Source organism: Sylvia atricapilla, chromosome 9 (genome assembly GCF_009819655.1).
Source record: "Sylvia atricapilla isolate bSylAtr1 chromosome 9, bSylAtr1.pri, whole genome shotgun sequence".
Classification (NCBI taxonomy): Eukaryota; Metazoa; Chordata; class Aves; order Passeriformes; family Sylviidae; genus Sylvia; species Sylvia atricapilla.
This window is the reverse complement of record NC_089148.1, coordinates 16,174,109-16,189,612: the sequence shown is the minus strand read 5'-3', so window position 1 is coordinate 16,189,612 and position 15,504 is coordinate 16,174,109. Positions and strand designations below refer to the sequence as shown.

Genomic DNA, 15,504 nt, shown 5'->3' with positions numbered 1-15,504 from the left:
ACACAAATGTGAGATTGCAGCTTACCACAACCAGTCTCAGTTCTCTAAAGAAGCTGTGGCTGGGTAAGTGCAGCCCCACAGGAAGGGAAGGATCCAAACGCCACCATGGCTCCATCAGGTGTGCAAGTTCTCGTCTGCTTTTAGTTCCCACAAACTGCACTGGCTGCAGAAGTCACTTACTGTTTAAGAAATCAGGAAAATACACCGTGGGCACCCTGGGCTTAATTTCTTTCTTTTATTTTTCTAACTGTAAAATGAGGGTAATAATAAGGTATGAATTGGACAATTCATGAATTAGGTTTACTCATCTCCTTTTGCTTTTGAAAACTGAAAGTTCTCTACAGAATCTGAGTACTGTTGCTCTCAATTTTTTTAAGCAGCTATAATACAAAAGACACTGTCAGAATCACAGGTACTAAGACGACCGTTTCTCTGACACTGTGGGTTTTTAAATCTGAAATATATTTCACTCACAGAAATCAAATGTCAATGAAAATAATGCTTTAAAATTATCAGTTCAAGAAACCTAGTTTCAAGTGAATTATTGTCTGAAAGACAATAGTTTCAAAATAAAAAAGCAAGCAATTCAAGCATATTTTAAGTAGGAATTCAAAACAGAATCTAATTTTGTGATGTCCCTACAAATTCAACTTTTACCTGCAGAATACGCATCTTTATCATCAGAAAGTAGTTGAAAACCATTTAAGAAACACAAGGTGCACAGAAGGGTAACACCTCTCCTGTATGCATAGGCATTCAGACCTAATAGCACTTAATATTATTATTTCTCCTACATGAATTTACAACCTCCAGGATACACCCTTGAAAAGCTATTGATATTTCACTCCTGTTTTCATGAGCCACTTTGCTTCTATTTACCTCAACTGTACCTGCCTGCAAGACATGCTTATAAATACTTTTAGCTGCAATGTAATGGGGTAGTGTGAATATATATACATCTGGGATTACTTCTCTAGAAATATATCTATTCTCCTATGTAAATATAAGCATAAACTGCTTTTTTTTTCTAGTAAAGGAGAAGGGGTTTTATGACTCACTTGAAAAGAAACCCTTTTTTCAAACTCACAACTAAGTGTTGTTGAGTTTTATGGCTAGGGAATAAGCCTTGTTCTGAGACTCAGCTCATAGAAAAGTTGTAAAGAACCAACACAGACAGAAGAGCTGGATTCCTTCTTGCTGATTTCCCCCAGTACACACATCTGTGCTCAAGACAGAGGGTTTTATTCGTGTCCAGCAATGTGTGTGAGGTGGGACTGTGGGGCTCAGGGAAGGGAATTTGACTATTTACTAACTGGAACTCAGCTGAAGGGAGAATCTTTGCCTATGGGAACAGACAGGTTTCTGGTTATTCATTTTAAATGAGATGAAGAGCATATGGCATCAACTCAGAATAAAACTGGTGGGTACATCCTCTCATTTTTTAGAATAATATTTACTAGTAAGTAAATCCTACTCTCTTTGGGTCTGAATCTCCTTCCTAAACTGGAACCAGGAGTAAATTGAGAGTAATTCTATGCAAGTTGATGGTGTTATTGACATTAAGCAGTATAAGTGGAAAGATGCTCTCTTTTCTCTGGGGATATTTTCTGTGTCTTTTGTTAGTGAGAGTAGTGTGCTTGTTTGCTAGAAATTAGATGAGTACACTCTCTCTCATTATTCCTCATTAGGCAAAATATGAAAATGCTCTGTTTCTTAATTCCTGGTATGTTCTACTAGATACTCCTGAGAAAACTGACAGCTCATGAACAATTGCCATTAATTTAACAGTGCATTTTATTCTTGCTGGTAAAGGTCACTAGCAAGCTGGTTAATGTCCTTTGTATGTGTGCTCTCCCTTTGTAATTACTTATTTGCTTTTTATAGTTCCATCTTCACTGGTTATTAGACTGTTTGCATAGTTTTTTTCTTGGTTTAGAAATGCAAAATCATGAATCATGTTGTCAAAGAATGAATACTGCTGATAGAATCTTTTTTCTTGTAGCTTCTTTTGAACCATATTTATACTCTCCAGAAAGTAAGTTTCCAGCAGATTGCCTAGAGTATGTAATTAGGCAGACTGATGTCTTTGGGAACAAGTGATTCAGCTTTTCACCTGTGTCAGGCAGCTAAATAATAAAAGTCCCAATCTGTTAACACTAATGCTAGCAATATGAAGAAAGGACTGAGCAGACCTCGGCTTCAGAACTGCTCAGGAGGCACCTCCATCCTCTCTGAATTCAGAACATCAGCTCCTGTCCTGAGGAGCAGCAATGGATGAGCTCCCCTTTGCCTACTCTGACTAGGAGAGAAGAGCCTTTGCCCAGAAAATCTGGAAACCAGAGGCCTAGGGTTGCTCACCCAGCAGAAAATTGAACCACTGCTTGTCTTTCTGTGGAGAGTGCTCCAGCTTCCAGGGGAAAAGAGGATAATGGAGGCCATCCCACAGGCCTCCCAGTCAGGCCTTGCCTAAAGACAGCAATGTAAAATTCACAGGGAAAAGACAGTGAACAAAAGGAACTACAGCAAAGCAGACTGCTCATGTGGCAGTCCTCCCACTCCTCACACAGATTTCTGGGTACATATTCAGTAGGGGATTGTACCTGGATCAGTGAAGTAGAGATCAGGGAAAAGGGAGATAGAAGTTTAGGGAGAAAGGAAATAAAGAAGATACATTTGCTATGACACAGAAAAAGTATCTTTACCAAAACAAAAACCTATTGCAAAAAACAGGTCCTTTCCCCTTAAGAAGCTTCACAAGTAGATTGCATTCATCTCCCTGTTTGCTCTGGAGGCCACACTCTTGGCTGGGGACAGGTTTTCTGTGAGAAGCTTTTTGCAGAGCTGCAGCTTGGCAGTCAGACCTTCAGGCAGCTGGCCACAAACACCTGTATCAAACCTGGAGGGCACTGCAGGCATCACTTCTGCCTGGAGGTCTAAGTATCAGCCTTGGAGGAACAGCACTGCTGTCCTCAGCCTCTGAAAGTACCCATCCTATATTGTGCCACCTACACAGTTAGTTACACTTTATCACAATTATTCTCATAATAGTTTTCCTAAGGAATATACCTGAAAGTTAAAAATTAGCTCAAATTATAGCCAAGATGAGTAGTTATTCATTGGATGTATACTGCATTTATGAATATCCCTAAGAGCATTTTAAACAAAGAATCAGATAAAATTTATTGCCTCTGTTTATTATTTAAGATTTTACTCAAATATAGTCTTGTCACACATGCCATATAAAAAAAAATGTCTTTTATAATTTCTACAAAAAAGTTTTCCTCTTTTATCAAGCAATTAAATTACATTCATTGATAAACATCCTTTGATTCTAATACCTGTTCTATATTTATTTCACTCTTTTTAAAAATTACAGTTAATATATTTTAAGCAAACAACATCTGTACTTACTCTATTGATACTAACAAAAAAGGAATGTTACACACGAATGGCTGAAAGGGGTGGGAAAAAACCAAACCAAAGCAGTAATTGAGATTGACTGTAAAATACAGTTAATTGTTTCTCTTGGGAAGGATAAAAAACATGTGAGAGATTATACAGAAAGTCAAACTGCAATTTCTTCACAAGCCATTGGAGTTCAATACACCAGTCAGAGGCATTTTATTACAGCATTGCAGGAGGGAAGATATTTACCATGCTTCAGCATGCTGGGACTGCAGGTGACTGGCTAAATTTCAAGATGACAGGTTAATGGTAAATAAACCATTTTCACCTTGGCATTTTCAAATGTGTCCTTGAAACCTAAGCACCTTTCTGCTATTTGCACTCGGCAGAGATCATGGATACCTAAGAAGTTTGTGGTTTGGGATAGCTTTATGCCTAGGCTCAAGCTGACAGTCTAAATACACCAGTATTAAATCTGCACTGCTATGCAGGAGATCAAACTGAGCAAAATATAGAAATTATCATATATTTAAAAGGAACATATAAACTGGAAGTCCTGCTTGATTTTAAGTCATTAAAATTCATGTTTTCATTTTTCCCCTACAACTATGACTGCTTGGAACTTCATAGCTTTACTAAAAATACCCCTATCAAAAGTATTGGCAGTATTGACTCTGCTCTCTGGAAATAAGAAATGAGAGGGTCAGGGCTTGGCAACAATCCCAGACTTCCAGTAAGAGGAATTTACTTATTAAACTCAGTTTTCAAAGAGAAAAATGCAGGACTTATTTCAACTTGGTTAAAAAGTTCAATGAAAAGTGAGATAAACTCCAAGAATACTGCAGTGCTCATGGCTGAGTTCTTCCAGGCTGCAAGGAAGCTGCAATGAGCAGCTGAGCATTAAGGAATGAAGCTGGTGTGAGTGACCAGAATGGCCAGGGTGGTGCTGGCTGGCAAGCACTGCTGAAACTCTGAAAACATCACTGATGCCATCTTAAAAACTTCTTCGCTGCTCAAAAGATATGGATGACAGGAACAGTGTTATTAACAAAACTCAATAGAAAAGAAGGGAAGGAAAGCTTAAATTCAAATATAAATTCAATATAAAATTCCTGTGATGTGTAAAGTGCTTGCTAATGCACTTATTCCAGACTGGCATTATTGCATGGAAGCAGTCTTTGTTACTTCTGGTTTCTAGATCTGAGCAGAAAGAGAAATGCTGTGTGTGCTGCAAATGAAACATTGCTTTATTTTAGGCACTTTAGTCACTGAGATGCAACGTGCTTTAATACAATTCTGCCTAGCAACATGTTGAGAACTTACTGTCCACATGAGAGTCTGGCAACATAATAAGGAAGAAATCATCATCTTTTAGCTATACCTATGTATGGGAATGTTAGCATAAATTGGTTTGCTTTGACTAGTTTACTAAAAATAACATTTTTTTCTTGGAGAAAAGTTCAGCCTCTGGATTAGTCAAAGGGATAAAAATGTGCTGGTAGTACCAAGAGCAATTGCAGGCGAAGTTTAACAAGCCGTGGTTATCATGATGTATTTCCATAGTAGAATGTTATGCAGGACAGGTCCTGTAACTGCAGCTCAGACATACATGGATCCATTTGATTTTTCCACAAAATGAAGAGATTATGAAAGCCCAGTGACAAGTTTTAGTAATAGCTCTGTTACCAAACAGCCATGAGACTGATGGAACTAATTGTTACATTAAAGATGACTGCAAACACAGCAGTTAGATTTTACGTCTGCTTTCAAGAGAAACCAGGCACCTCAGTTTTCCTGTTCCTTTTCCACTACTGCTCACAATTCATTTTTGGTATTACTACCTTGGAGGTCTTTTTTGTGTAAACAATGGTAAAGAATTTATATGTGTCACATAAATTTTTCTGCTGTTTTCAGGTACATGAGCATGCAATGGTCTCAAAGGGACCATCTGGAGGAATAAGTATTTGCTCATGACAAAGCTAGTGATAGCAATAAGAATTAATTCTTATTCACAACTTCTTATCAACAGATCTCAGTGTCCTACAGGGAATGTCTTTGTAAGAATATGGCATGAGTACAATTTGCCTTTAGTGGGATTTCATCATTTTCTTCAAAGGATGCTCGATTGCTTGGTAGATTTAAATTGTCTCACTATTTAATCAAAACTTTCTTTGCTGAAATTTCAACTAATTATTTCTCACTTTGTCACTTTTGGCTAATGAGAACAATTCTGTTCTTCTACACAGTGCTTGAAAGAAAGCTGTAACATTCCTCAGCTGCGGAAAACCCCCTACTATCTCTAATTGCAGACCCAGACAAATTATCATAACAGTTAATTACTGAATTCTCCACTACTCAACTGCACTTCCTATTGATGAATCTCTGAGTGCCTGGAAAATGTCTGCATGCTTAATGTAAATAACCTGACATACCATGGGTGACTGCCAGCCTCATCTTGTGGAGGATGATCAGTACCATGACAGCTGATGGTCCCTTTTCCTCAACACAAAACTCTCCTATCAAGGTGTGCAGCATCTTTAAAATTCTCTCACTAAACTGAGAATTTTTAAGAAACAAGAAGTATATTTTTTTTTCTTTAAAATATAAATCTGAAATAAAAAGCGCTGAATATATCTCACTGGAGATGTTGATATAGGGTTGAACATTGAAATATTTATAGCTTTTGTACATATATTTCCATTCCGTTTCCTATAAAAGGCCTGGGATTCTTTCTTTCCTGTATTTTTTTTTTTAAAGGTAAGATTGAAAGGTGTCCCTATATGAAGTCCTCCTGGACTTTTTTAGAGACTTTGTGATCTATCTTTCAGGCAGAATCAGGCCTTGAGGAGTATGATTTACAAATCCCAATTGACTGAGAAAGAAGGAACTCTGTGTGACTGTAATCAAGTGTTATTTAACTGGTTTTCCTTAGTAGAAAGAGAATCTAAGCCTAGGATAACTTGATTCCTGTCACTTCCTCCAGTTTCATATTCCCCATTCTTTCATGAAAAACAACATCAGCACAAAATTATGCCGCCAAGACATGTGCTTAAGTCACACGATCACACTGGAAAATAAAAATGACACAAGGAAATGAACGTTAAGTCTACATTTCTGCTGTTTGACTTCCAAAATAGTCGATCTTCCCTTCTGTTAATTACAAGGAGATAGAGCTGGCAGTCACTGCTATTTCCTGTAATAACTATTTTGTCTGTTTCTTTTAGCTTCCTCAATTCAGTTTTCTAAATTTTGCCCAGAATAATACCTTATAAAGCACATTAATGAAATGCCTCATTAGCTGCTTTGTTTTGTTACTTCTGCCTTGGAAATGCCACTTAGGATTCGAAGTACAGAAACAGCAGTAGACCAGCAATTGTGAAAGACTTTGAAACATTCTGCATGAAGGCACTCTAAGAATTCAGCTCTGAAACTGCTCTTCTTGTGACCATAACTCTTATGTTAGCAACACTTGATCAGAAAATGACATCAGCTGTTTGTTTTTCCACTGAATTAAAGTATTTTTAGATTAGTTTAAAGTACAGACGAGAAAACAACATGTCAATAGAACTCAGGAATACAGTTTTAGCTGACTAAACCTTAGAGCTATAGTTTAGAATAACCAAAATGACTTTATTTTCTAAAAAAAGCATGCTTTCTGGTTTACAAAGACTTGCAAAACATGGGTAGTTTTAATCTTTTTTAAATTCATCTTTTCAATGCACTGTAATACACTTCATACTAAAAGCACTGTGAAGACATGCACTTCTGTAAGTATGTTTCTCTTAATGGAGATTATGTTGAACAAATAGATATGGAAATATAATATTTTTCTACGTTTTAAATCATTAATATACAGAAAATATTCACTGTCAGATTTCATGTGTTTTTCATCTTCATCTTGAGAGGACTTTCATAATGAAACAAGAGGCTTGGATTCTTGGTTATCACATTGTCTTTTTACAACATAGCCTGTCTTCAGACAACAGGACATAATGTAACATAAATCTTTTGTCAACCTGTAATTACGTACTTGCAAAGATTTAAAGAATGATGCTCCTTCTTGGAATCTGACCTATTATTTCAACAGGCTTAACTGTTGGACAGATGTGTAAGTTATTTTAAGAATAAAAGCAATCTCTTACTTGGTCCTCAAAGGAGATTGCCTGGGCAACATCTCTGGGAAATCCATCAATCACTATCCCCTCTTCATCAGGTATCTGCATTAATCTCTGCTTTATCTCCGTTATGGTTGTTTCCTTTCACAGAGAAAATAAGTTAGTTATTTAATATTGTAAAGGAAGTTTTCTTGATGGTGCACATTACTACAAGATGTATAAACCCTTGAAAGCAAATATGAACATAGGAAACACTGTACCTGAGGGGCCAGTTCTCCAGTAGTAATTATTTTGGCAATTAGGCTCCATTTTCTATTGCTGCTTGTGCTGTGGATTTTCTTCCTTAACAATTCACCAACTGATATGTAATTAAATCCATAACGTTCTGCTATTTTCAAACTCTGTGTTCCTTTACCACTTCCTGGGCCACCTGGTGTGAATCATAAGCAAAACATTAAATTAACCTTTCGTCAGAAGTACCCAATCATAAGTGAAATCTTTGCTATTGGCAGCAATTTTCCAAGCATTATTAGAGTAAATCTCACAGTTGCATGACCTGTTACAAACCATGTGTCTCATCTACTGGATCATACAGATAACAGTTTGTAAAATGAAATTTAAAAAAAGAATACAAATCCACTTGCAAAATAAAAAAGTAAGTACTCTTTGAGGTTGCTCTCATTCTAAAGCCATTCCTGGAATGGAGCTTTTCTTGTTCTACAGTAGAAAAGCAGACAAATGAACTATTCCCTTCTTAAACTTTATGAATCCAGAGATAGAGCCAGATAGTCTGAAGTGTATTCATGTCAGAAAGAATCATACTTGGTTGAATAAGCCAATTAAATCAACAAACTAGTCTTAAAATGGAACTAGTAAAATCTGCTCCAAAATATGTTTGCAAGAGCTTCTGAGATTTCCTGATTTTAAAATTAAAGAAAAAAATAATAAAAAATTAAATAATCATCTGATCTGAGATGTTTCCATAGTGATTTGGTATAAGGACTTTTATTGAACCATGCAATACCAGCTTTTGGTATTGATGCTTGAAGCATCTGACAGAGAAGAAATTAGGTTCAGCTTGCTAGACAACTTGAAGAATAAAGAGACCCTTCAGTAAATACAGCACAGGCTGAATGGGTATCAAAATCACAGAAAACAGCTACATTAAGTAGCAGGGAAAGCTGCAGGGAAGGTGTGCTGGAGAGCAGCAGCACAAATGCATGTAAAACAATCAGACCTTGTCTGAACTAAAAGGACATGTTATGATGTGATGAGCAGACAATCTGAAATCCAGCATGTAAAATCAAGGAATTGTTTTCATAAAAATAAATGTTAATGTATAGGAAAATGTATGGTACTGAGGAGTAGAACAAAGCAAACCTAAACCAAATGTTTGGATAATAATTCCCAGTCCTAAGTAGCTATAGTTTGGAGAATTCTTTGTAAGAACACTGAATTTTATTTCAACAGAAAAAGAATTAAGATTTATTAAAAATGTAAATTTTCTATGTATTTAAAAAATACAGCAATGCAATGAAAGTAAATCTGAACACACTGAGCTTCTTGTTAGTAATCGTGTAACTCTTTTCTTATTATCTGTATTATTCCCATAAATAGCTTTCAAGCATTTTTATAATCAATACAGTTCTGGCTGCAGGATAAGCTTTACGGTATTTGTACACATATGCTTAGGGCACTGTCTGTGTAACCAGGCTCCAACTTGCACCCCAATGTCACTGTCACAGAGCTTCCAGTGTCACCAGCGGTCACTTGGAGCTCTCTGTGCCCCAATGCTGTGATGCTGATGCTGCACCTGCCCTTTGGATCACAGACCAGGAGCCATTTCAAGAGAGTGCTCAGACAAATGTGCCTTTTGTTATCATGTTCCTGTACCCTGCCCACAGTTTAGTCATGCCCTTGGGGGAAAAAAAGAGGTTTTATCATTATCCAGTAAGTTTAAATAATGTTTCTACAAGCATTTATCTGTAACATCCTACTAGAAAACACAGCTACAGATGTTCACAAAACACACTTGAAAAAAATGAAAAAAACAACTGTATCTTATACAGTAAGATCACAACTGAAAAATCTTTTTCTCTCATTCACTTCACTTGATGTTTCTCTCATGAAAAGACACAAGTTTCTCTCTTTCAGCAGACTGCGTTGGGTTCTACAGCTATTCTTCCATTTCAGTAATTCCAGGTGATCTAGATGGGCTTAGTTTTTTCAGTTTGGACTCCTTCTCTCACAGACTGCTTAGCTATCTATCCTCTTTGTTAAAATAAAGAATGTCCCCCTTCTGTAGGTACACAAGCATCTGATACAGTAGGAATCATCTTCTCCACTGAAGTGGCTATAAAGCACATCTGCTCCAGTTCCCCCTGCTCCCTTTCATGCTCAGCTTTCCCCATGATAAATGCATTTCAAGTTTGGACCTTACAAGTTTGAAACAGACTATGCTGCTCCCAGCAACAATAAAAATGCAAAATATAGGTAATATGCAGAAAATTAGAAAAATTGGAAACAAGGAAAATAGTGCTTGTGTTCCAACAGAGATGCAAAAGGTGCCAGAAAACAAGAATTGATACTTGATAAAACATCAGTCTGTAAAAGCATAAAATAGCTAAAAAAAAACCACCCCAGTTTGAAACAAGTAGATAGACCTCACACTCCTGTTAGGGAGAGCTTTTCTTTGCCAGTAAAGAGAAACAAAAAACAAAACAAAAGAAAACCAAAACAAAAAAACAAAACAAACGAAACAAAAAACCCAAAACCCCAAAACCAAACAAACAAAAAACCAAAAAAAAACACAAAAAAAACCCACAAAGAAAAGTGTAGCTCATCACTTCTGTTCTTTCAATCTGAATTGCAACCAGAAATGGCTAATGAAGTATTTGGTTTAATATTCACAAACTTTCCACACATTCTGTTTTTATCAATCCGAAAACATCCCAAACACATAATCCAAATCCAAACACGTAATCTCTAAATGGTATTATTTGCTTACAATCTGAGGGGAAATATTCAGGTAACAAAATTAGGGAAAAGTGACAGAACAAAATTACTTCCCACAGCAGATCATAATTTACTGAACTATGTATCCATTCCTGACTGATAAATCACACTGACCAGTGACTAACTGTTCACAAGATAGGAAAATCACATCACATTTTTTTTTTCTTTTTACTTATTCTGAGATAGATTACTCAAGGAAAGTGTGATTATTTTATATATTTCTAGAGGATGTCTAGACTAGGGAACAATTGTTGCATCTGAAATTATGTTTGCTAACAGGTTTCAAGTAAATATTTATGTCTCCAAAAGGTGTTATTAAACCAGTTGTTTTGATCTAATTTTGTTCATTATTTCAATTTTGCATATATTGTTCTAAATTCAGAATGAATTCATCGAATAATAAAATAGCTGAAAATACTTCTGACTTAAAAGTCTAACTGTGGACTAGGTTTAAAAAACAATAAGCAGCTGCCTGGTGACAGCACTATATTTGATCTAGCCCTTACACTTTGATCTCAAAAGGAAAGTGTATTCTTTAAATATTAAGTAATATATTTAAGAAAGTGCAGCTTAAAAACGTACTCAACTAAGGTGCTAGTGACACCAGATAATTAATATTTTAAAATCTCTGAATTCAAGTTACATTAAGAGTGCAAATTTGTTTCTTAAAAGTATATTAGGAAGCACATTTTTAAACACAATCTCATTTACTAGTGTTATAATGCCTTAGAAACTTAATTTTTCCAGTGATTCACATGTGTGCCCTCCTGGCTGGTTTCACTTGATTTCTCTAAAATCCAGCCATATACTCATTATATAGCTTTATAGCTTTATCTTTCACCAGAGGTTTCTTCTGCAAGCCCAGAAAAAGAACAAAGCCCCCACCTTTATAAGTGAGTTCTCTTTAGCCCTGGAGCTACCTGGTTCATTATAAGGATGATGGATTTCATAAAGCAAAGAAGTTATAAAAACCTTTATGGAAGCATTAAAAGATCTTGGGCTAATGCATTAATAAAGAAAAGTTCACCAAATATGTGAAGCAGAAGACAGGTCTTTAACTTGTTTTCAGTCCCTAACAGTAACTGAGACCAGCACCACTTGAGCAAGGCAGGATGATTAGTTATGTCTAATTAGACAGAAATACATTACTTAACTGATTTTTTTTTTTTTGGCTGGCATTTTATGCAAACTGAAAATATGCAACACATTTTTGTGTGCAACATCTCTTGAAATGAAGAGTATACTTCTATTTTATTTTCTCTTCTATTCAGTTACTCTTTCCATCATCTGCTTTTATGTGCTTTCTCAATAGAAAGTTGATTTCGGGAGAAATTGTCTTGATACTGTACAAAAATGGACAATAGCTGCTAAGCTACATATAGTATTGTGTTTCTATCAGATCCCACTGTAATAGATTCAGAGAAACTCAGTGGGAATATAAACCTGAAATAGCCTTTGTGGAATGTTTACAATGTTCCCTATACAAATGGGAGAAAAGAAAAGCTCAGTAAAATCCATGGTCTGTTCACTGCATGCTGGTGTTCAAGGATTTCACTTCAAATACACCCGCACTCAGTTCCAGAAGTGAAAGCCAATCTCTCTTTATCTCACCTAAATCAAACCTTCATTCATCACTCTACTGCAATTGAGCTACATAGATTTTGCTGCATTAAGAGCCTTCTGTGGTCACTGAAAAGGAGCCAATTGTTCTCCTTTATGAAAAGGAAGGGTAGCTAATTAATTAAGATAAAAGAAAGGTATGTGTTATTTCTCCATCTAATTGCAATCTTCACGTTTCAGCAATACATAGAGAGATTTGCATGTTGAAATGTGCAATCCTGAAACAAAAGATTAAGAAAATTCAAATGCCTTGAGCAATTGCTTCAGCATACCACAGATACTTTAAAAATGCCTGGTCTTCTGTTTTCAATCTATTCCAATATCTTGTTTCTGAGAGCTGCTGGATGCTGAGCCTAGAGGACATGCTGTTCCTAGAGATTCCATGCTGTAGTACAGAGAAGACATTTCTATTCCCTTTTACTATACTACATATATTCTCTGTTATGGAAGCAGTATCTCTCTTCAATGAATAAAGCTTTGTAGACTAAAAATATAATTCTCCATCACCTGGCACCTGTGCTGTAACTCCTTAAGCCATCCAGAGAATCAGATAATTAGGCTTGATGGTAAAATTTCTGATGACAACTATACATATGATAAGGAAACTGATGCAAAGAACTTAAATTCATGAACAGAAAAAATATTAACCTTAACCTGCAGCTATTTTTTAATAACCTATGCTTGTCTGAGGCTGAAAAGTATGAGCTGCTTAGAAAGAACACTTAACAGCTCACAAGAGAGAACTTTGGGAGAGAGCACAATTAACTAATGTGAACTGAGTGCTCACTCTCTGTGAAGTTGGAACAGGATTCATTCACCAAATGGACTTGGGGATTAATTTACCAATACAATGAACCAGTGACCCTGCATTCTCACTCCAACTGGACATACCAAACATTTGACAAGGGTCTAAGTATAGAGGACAACAGTTCCTTATCACCTTTTTGAGCTGGCTTACACAATATTTTTAAAATACTCCTTTTTGTGATCAGCTTTGTGTGTTTTAGTTCAATCCCGAACATGGTTTGGAAGAGCACTTTGATTCACGTGGTGCTGCTGCCTTGAAATGCATGAACCAGGTTTAGATAAGATGAAATCAAACTGGCAGATGTGCTCATAAGCAAATCATGAGCTCTCCAGCTGCTAAGAGGCATCCAGTGTACAGAACACGAGTGCAGGTGCTCGCTGAGACCCCTAAAATCCTTACAGTTGGGATGCCATCCCCAGCACTAACAATTTCACACTATTAATTGGCCTGCACCACTTGCCATGGCAGATGGAAAAATTGTATTTAAATTCATATAAGCATTCAATGTATTTGCAGTACAAATCAAAAGGCAAAGTAGTAGAGAGAAAATCTTGTCAGAATGACTGCCTTCATACCTATGACAAGAATAATTTTTGGCCGAGGTCTTGCAGGGTCAAACACGTCGTACTCCTCAATGAGCTCAGCAGTCTCAGAAAGGTCAGTGTCACTCTCTATGGAGAACTGTTGGATCGGAGGCAGTCGGTCGTAGCGTCGGTATGGGAAGTTAGAGTTATCAGGCATCACTGTAAAACAGTAAGATAAACTGGGAATTGTGGAAATGGAAAACTCAAAATCTGTTCTGTATACAGATTTAAATAAGTATACATAAGGTATAAATACCTCATCATCGTACAGTGTTTGCTGTTGCTATATTAAATATATTTGGCCTCTAATTAATGGATTTATTAAATCACAACAACCCAGAGTCAGTTTCTCTGGTGTTTCTTTACAAGCACATCAGGTTTTCTGTGAACATCTGCCCATAGCACCCGGAGTTCAGCAGAGGCCTTCGCGAAGAAAAGCTTTATATTGTGCAGATAACCTCTACTATTAAGCAGGATTCTTTTAATGCTACATGTTGTACGCAGAGATAGAGACAGTGTTCTTTCTGATTATTTTAATGAAATGTTGGATGGCAAGGAAAAATAACTATGGCAACTGAAAGATGAGCTAATTACTCTTTGTTAACATTACAAATAAAATAATTACAGGTGTTGGCATGACATCTGCTTAGATCTTATGCGATGCATTTTTTCTAAGAGTTTACAATTTAAATTTTATTTAGTAAATTAGCATACAGCTCCGATGTAAACTGGAAAAACTGCATAGTGTAACTGCACTGAAGTTGGTGTGTATGTCATCCATAAGGACCAACTGAAAACACAAGCCAAGTTCACTGTGTCAGATCTGCCCCTATCTTTGCAAATGTTTAGGTAGGATACAAGAAATCTCTCCAGTGATGCGTTAAACATTTACACAGCAAACATCCATCATTTGACTGGAAAGTGATCACAATTTCCTCTCCTGCCTAGCATCCATTATGGCAGGAGAAAAACAAATGCCAAAAAGCAAGGAAATAGAATTCTTGATTCCTTTTTCTACAGATTATTGGAATGAGGCATAATCTGCTATTACCAGTATGTATAAAATAATTCAGTAGTGGATGTAAAACCACACACAGTTGAAGTAATAGGATTATTTTAAAATTTAATACATTACCATTCCTGAAAAAGGACCTCCGGGACTGTCCTCCATTGAGTGGAGGCAGGGTCTTCTTTTCTGGGCTGACAAAGGTGTCCCATTTCACTTTTTCTGGCCCTCCAAGCTCTTTTACTTTCTGCAAACAGCTTTCCAAATATTCAATTGGGTCATCGGGTTTGTAACACATTAATCCATTCAACAGACTCTGAAATGTAAGATCAGAAATACAGAGTATAATGATAGATGCCAGAGAAAAACAGGCAGCTTTACTTTGTTTTTGTCTTTGCACAGAGAAACACCACATTCCTTGATATTCAGACTCTCTATTGCAAGCCAATGCGTAAAAGTGAGGCCTGCAAAAAATCAAATTATTTTGGTTTGCCAATGTCATAAAAATTACTTGGAAAGGAAGCTCATGGCTGTCTTTACAGTTGTCTGTTTGCACTGAAATAAAACCCGAAAATAGCAAAAAAACCCTCTACATTTTTTTAGAAATGTCACTGGCAAGTCTACACAGAGCAATGTGCAAGCTAGAGAGCCCCAAAATCTACATATTCTTTGTAGTTTTCACATCACTAAAATGTATATTTTCCTTAAAGACCACTGCACCCACAAGCATCTCATCCATATTCTTGTCAACACTTACACAATCAATGAAAAGAGGATTTTTAAAAATCACAAGAAACACTCAAATATCATCTTAATCAGCACTGGAGGGAAAAAAAAAAATCACAACCCCAAAATTCATAGGTGCTTCCTGATTTAATTGATCACGGATTCCAAGCCATTAGAAATCCCCTCTCCACAGTATTAATTCTTTACTCATCGTACTCATGAGCA

At 36.4% G+C, this 15,504-nt stretch overlaps 1 protein-coding gene across 1 annotated transcript in view; it reads right to left on the bottom strand.

The window, feature by feature from the left end:
- Positions 1–15,504, bottom strand: part of AK5 (adenylate kinase 5) — an 82,539-nt gene that overhangs the window by 65,719 nt on the left and 1,316 nt on the right. The window contains exons 2-5 of the mRNA XM_066325079.1: positions 14,683–14,869; positions 13,539–13,706; positions 7,781–7,950; positions 7,548–7,661 (exon numbers count right to left, since the gene is read on the bottom strand). Of these exons, the coding sequence (XP_066181176.1) occupies positions 7,548–7,661; positions 7,781–7,950; positions 13,539–13,706; positions 14,683–14,869 (639 nt within the window). The remainder of the gene's footprint in view (positions 1–7,547; positions 7,662–7,780; positions 7,951–13,538; positions 13,707–14,682; positions 14,870–15,504) is intronic.